This window comes from Sorghum bicolor, chromosome 8 (assembly GCF_000003195.3).
Source record: "Sorghum bicolor cultivar BTx623 chromosome 8, Sorghum_bicolor_NCBIv3, whole genome shotgun sequence".
In the NCBI taxonomy this organism is placed as follows: domain Eukaryota; kingdom Viridiplantae; phylum Streptophyta; class Magnoliopsida; order Poales; family Poaceae; genus Sorghum; species Sorghum bicolor.
In genome coordinates this window covers 10,849,313-10,855,256 of record NC_012877.2, presented here as the reverse complement: position 1 = coordinate 10,855,256, position 5,944 = coordinate 10,849,313, and the positions used below count along the sequence as shown (strand labels likewise).

Below are 5,944 nucleotides of genomic sequence, written 5' to 3'. Positions count from 1 at the left end.
CCAAGGTCCTATGCTAAAGGTAAATGGTAGAGTTAGCTAGGTGGGAGGACAACGAGTGAGTAAAGGACTCCTATGTATCTAACTTGACTTCTGTGACTTACTTTAATAGATAATTGTCTTAACTACGCTAGAGCCTTACTAACTGTGTGTGAGGGATAGCCGAGCTGGTAAGACGCTTAGAAGGTTTTTCACCTAACCCCTTACCGAAAGCGACTATTGGGCTTATGGACGCCTTACCTTTTAAGAACTAGCCTGTACGTGAGGAGAACCTAATGCCGCCCACGATCTGTCACCTACTAGGGAGTGCGCTCCTACTTTCCGTTCAAGCCAGCGGTAATCAAAGGTAATCTTAAGTATGAGCACCACGCTCACACTTAATCCTACAACGCTAACTAGTTGCAGCTAGCTAGAGCTCCTATACAAGATAGGACGATGATGCACACACAGGAGTGGTTACAGGTCACTAACTTCACTAAGACAACTATATTACTAAAGTAAATGCACAACAAGACTAAAAGACTTGCACTAAGTAAGAACTCAGTAAAGTAAAGTAAGAATAATATATTAATAAAAGGAAAGTCTTACAAAAGTAGAAAGGTACAAGAGCTATACCAGACTCTCCAGAAGACGACTCCGGAGACCCCGAGCTTCGCTCGACTCGACTCTAACTCCCACTCTAGACTAACTACTACTCTACTTGTATGCTTGGAACTTGTAATGCACTTGGCCTTGGAATTGCACACTTGAAATGAAGGATGGAGGCTGCCTTTTATAGAGGGAGATGGAGTAGGGGTTACTCCATCGTCACGTCATCGATCCGCGTGACATCTTCTCTCCACCCTTGGATCAAACCGACCTCACAACCGCCATTTGATCAACGGCAGGGGCAAATCAACATGTGGGACATGTGGGGAAGGTCGGTGGGAGGCCACCGACCCTGGAACCGCCTTTGATGTGGGGTCGGGCGACCCCACTTCTGGGCCTCTGGGCCCACCAGCAGTGTCCACAGGGGTCCCTTATGTCGGTGGACTAGGTGGCACACCTGGGTCCCACCAAAGAGGGGTCGGGCGACCCCCTCCCTGTGGGCCCAGGGTGTCACCTGTTGTCCCCTCGATCTCCTCTTGATGATTCTGATGTTGGCTTTGTCAAATAATGTCTTGAATTTGTTGTTCCTGCATAAACAAGCTTAGAGTACAAGTGGAACTAGTTATGGATAAAATATGTTCATGTCATGTCGTTTCCTCTTGCAACCGAGGCATGTTGACGGTGTTTTGTATGTGGATTTCTATGGTATATCCACCGTCAACACTAGCCGACTAGGAGTTCTTCGTGGTTGCCCGTGTTGATTCATTTGTGAGGGCACCCCGAAGTGTTTGTATTACCCCTTGATTCTTAGTGGAAACATCAAGCTAACCTTTGTGGTTGCTTGAGGAGGAGACCTTAGTGGTCAGACCTTCGTGGTCACCTCAACAACGGGGATGTAGGTACTCCTTAGTGGAGATTGCCGAACCTCGGGAAAAATACCTTGTCTTGCTGTGGAGGTAGCTTCGACTACCCTTGTTTGTGTTCTTTGTGTTGCTATCTCTTTTCACCTCTCGACAGGTAAACAAGGGTCGATCTACGGTGTGGAGAAGGACTAAGCTAAGGGAACTTCTACAACATCCTCGTCTACACCTAGAAAAGTGGAGTAAAACTCAGATCTGAAATCTAAGCCTTTTACACTCTGATTTCGTAGCTGTCTTAAGGAGTCGGTAGTACCAGCAGTTTGCGTCGGTAGTACTGGCTGTGTGACACCAGTAGTACCGGCCCAAACTGTCGGTGGTACCGACAGGCATTTGACTTCCGCAACTTGAGATTTTGAGTTTCAGGTTTTTAAGATACGCCTATTCACCCCCCCTCTAGGCCAATTAGATCCTTTCAAACATCCTCTCTTGGCCACGTCCGTGCATCCAGTGCCAGCGCATGTGCCATGCTGTGTGACCACTCTGGGTCCACACCAGCCATGCACACCATGCCTACGCAACTGCGACACACGAGCCCGTGAAACCGCGAGAACCTGGCTCTGATACCATTCTGTAACGTCCCGCCTCTACAAGGCCGGGCCCGCTTACATCTGGCAGCTTTTCTAGGACATAGTCAGTCCCCACAGACCAACACTTCATCTTTTCTGCACACTTTGTCCTCATTCGCGCGCACCCGGGAACTACTTCCCGGTCGGTCACCCATCCCTAAATTGCTCTAGGCCAAGCACGCTTAACTTTAGAGTTCTTTCGAGATAGGCTCCCGGAAAAGAAGTTGCAACTTGTTGGTATGAGTCTCTTATTAATCCTATTAAGCCCTGAGCCGTGTGTTACAAGATGTTGGATCTAGATCCTGTGTCCTTAATTGGTGGTTGCATAGGTGGCACACGAAGCTAGGTTGCATAGGATACGTTCCCCTAGGTAAATCATGTTGCAAACTACTCATCTGTTTCGCAGTTTTTATACTCCAACCGTTCACGAAACAATCAATTCCTAGAATCCGTGTTAGTCAAACTTTTTTAAGTTTGACTAACTTTATAGTAAAGAGTAACAACTTCTCTGACATAAAATGCGCATCCTATGAAAATATATTCTATGATGAATCTAATGATACTAATTTAATACCATCAATCTTGGCATTTATTTCTAGAAATTTGGTCAAAGTTTAAAAATATTGACTTAGAGCAACTCTAGAAATTGATTCTTTCATAGACAGAGGGAATATAAATTATGCAATTAGTTATTTTTTCGCTCTATATTTAATGTTCTATATATGTATCTAAACATTCGATAGGACGGAGTGAAAAAATTTTAGGTGAGAACTAAACAGATCTTAAATGCCAAAGTCTGCAAATGATTCCATCCTTGAAACCAACCCCGAGCTTAACATTGTGTCACAATATGAAAAATCAGCCTTTTTTAGCCCACTCATATAGTGGTTAGCTCATCACTGTTAATATATGGCCTACTTTTCTCTCTCACAAACTTTCTTGGTTCTAGTATCTGAGTCGGCTGTAAGCTTACAGCCCGTTTCTACTCTCTCTCCTCTTATCTCTCCTCCAGCTCAGCATTTAGTCGACATACAACCTACTATAATACTTGCTCTTAGAGAACGTAATCTGAAATTTGAACCCTCGAGGTAGGCACCGAACAGATGGCTTTGATCTAACACATCTCAGCGCCACAGATCTTAACTCTAAGGTCGGAGCCAAGATCTGTGGCTCCAACCTCGGAGCCATAAATCTTAGCGCCGAGCTTCTCTTTATAAACCACAGCCCAATTTTCCTGCCCAAACATCCTTTCATTATTTTTCCTCCCTCTCGGGTTCTTACCCTCCTCCACCTGCCCAACCTCTTGAAATCGACAATTTTGACCTTGAAAACTTGGATTTGATCTATAGATCTTTACTAGCAATGTAATCTCTCTCTCTCTCTCCTCATTTTTACGCATTGATTTGGTTGTATTTTGAAACCCTAAATATGTTATTAGTTAGTGTTCAAAGAGATTATTAATTTTTGTATTATGTAACATTAGGATGCTAAGGCGTGGTAAAGCTAAGCCAAGATATTATGTAACCAAAGATGGGGGAGGAACAATGAAATGATGCTTGGGTAGGAAAATTGGGCTGTGGTTTATAAATCGAAGCTCGCCGTCAAGATTCATGCCTTCGAGGTCGGAGCCACAGATCTTGGCTCCAACTTCGGAGCCAATATTTATGGCGTCGAGACGTGTTAGCTCGGAGCCATGAGTCCTGGCACCGACCAGGGTCCAAATTTCAGATTAAATTCTCCAAGAGGTCAAAAGTAATTTTTTTAAAAAGGTTAAATTATAAAAAAATAGGGTATATAGGCAGTTGGAGCTTTTTATTGCTGTTCTTGGACCAGAGAAGTCTAATCTAAAACCCAAAAAAGACCAATGTGGCTTACAAGTCGGAAAGGCCCTGGACCCACGGTGGCTTCCACTTGTCCTGGATGCAGCGCACCTGTCCTCCCCCCAGTCCCATGTTTTCAAAAACCGCCGTCCTCCAGTCCACAGATAAAATGGCGGCCTCCCCACCACGCCCACCCCCCTCCCCTTCCGATTCCCGCGCCCTGCCCGCCCCCACGCCGCCAAAAGCGGTGACACCGCCCACCGCCTCCTCCTCCCCGTTCGTTCGGCTACCGTTGCGCCGCAGCCGCAGGTCGCCATTAAGTCCTCTGCGCTTTTTGCCCGGCGTGCGTCCTCTTGGTTCTTCTTGCACAACTCTGCTGCTGCTGCTGCTGGTTTCCTCCAGCTCTGTTTTTTCTTCCGTTCTTTTCCTCCTGTCAGTCCTGGTCAAATCCATCCTCCATTCCTCCTGGATCGCTTTTGGAAATTCCCGCGGGCTGCCGTTCTTGGTTTGTGTTCTTGGTGGTATTAATCTGGAGATCCAATCACTTGGGGACGAGATCAAGACCGCCAAGAAACAGAACGGGCAAAAGCCGGCATCGCCAAGCTTAACATCAGAGGTTGCCGCGTCGCTCATGGCGATGGAGTTGGAGACGGACCACCTCGCCAGGCGGCAGCAGAGCAGGAGGCAGGCCAAGGGCCAGCAGCAGCAGCAGCAGCAGCGCCAGAACGCGCCGTCGCCCAAGCCTCCTGCTCCGGCGGCGGCGGCAGCGGGCGGGCTGAGCGCCGAGGCGTTCCTGGCGCTGGCGTGCGTGGCCGTGTCGCTCGTCGTGCTGCCGCTCGTCCTGCCGCCGCTGCCGCCCCCGCCGCCGCTGCTGCTGCTCGTGCCCGTCTGCCTGCTCCTGCTCCTCGCCGCGCTCGCCACCTTCGTGCCGTCGGCGGATGTCAGGACCATGGCGTCCTCCTACTTGTAACTAGCTCACTAGTTGTTTAGTGAGAGTTTATGCATAATTAATTCTTTCTTTTTTGTTCCCGCCGGCCCTTTTCTTCTGTGTATATGGATAAAATGAGTGTAATGATGAAATGGAAATCTTGTTCTTTTGTTTGTTTGTATTTTTCTTTTTCTGAAACAGAGATTCATGAACAAATTATACTAGTATGTGCTTTCTGCATTTGATTGAATTCATTTAGTTTCTACTGGTTTTTAACCAAATTATGTATTGCAGTTACGGTAATTGTGGGTTTGTGCCGACTTGATCAATGATTATATATGTTGACGCAATGACTCAAAAATCAACATTAACGTCTTGATCAATGGATTGCATTTTGACTCAATAACTCAGAAAATCTGACTTTAATTAGCTAGTCTGGCCATGCATTTCCGTGATTAGACAGATAATGAAATATAAAAACCAAGTTATATTACTCGCTTATGTGATGCATATCTATGTTTACCTACTAAACTAATTTATTCAAGAGCTATGTTCCTTTTTTTTAAAAAAAACAAATGTCTCATGTGCAAAGTTCTATAACATGAGTGACTTACATGCTTTGAAACCCAATGATTTCGTGGTTTGACTAATTTCCGTCTGTAATGACATTTCACGGCTGTACTAGTACTATCATTATGTTATTGGGACTATACATGCTACAGGTTCTATGCATTTACACTAACTACATAGCGCAAATGCATAGAACCTGTAGCATGTATAGTCTCAATAACATACTGATAGTACTAGTAGTGTAAATACATAGAACCTGTAGCATGTATAGTCCCAATAATATACTGATAATACTAGTACAACCGTGAAATGTCATTACAGACGAAGATTACTCTATATTTAATGGACTATTTATGTCATTTCACGAGGTTACCCATCCCTGCTCCCGACCGCAAACGCCACCGCTCTGGGCGTAAAGGCCACTGCAATGGCGACGCCACTGCTCCACTCTGCTTTGGGTGCCGCCCTCTTCACTGTCAGAGATCGAATTACCTGCTCCGAACTACAAACGCCACCATGACGGCAACACTACTGCTCCACATGTCGGCGTTGGAT

General features: G+C 46.0%; 1 protein-coding gene across 1 annotated transcript; it reads left to right on the top strand.

Moving 5' to 3' along the window:
• On the top strand, positions 4,061 to 5,046 carry LOC110437506. The gene has a single exon (XM_021465972.1). It carries the CDS (start codon positions 4,061 to 4,063, stop codon positions 4,859 to 4,861), a length of 801 nt encoding a protein of 266 aa, XP_021321647.1. The 3' UTR covers positions 4,862 to 5,046.

Bases quoted from the DNA above. Each gene is read 5' to 3' on its own strand.
- LOC110437506 (XM_021465972.1), top strand. From the start codon at position 4,061: ATGGCGGCCTCCCCACCACGCCCACCCCCCTCCCCTTCCGATTCCCGC.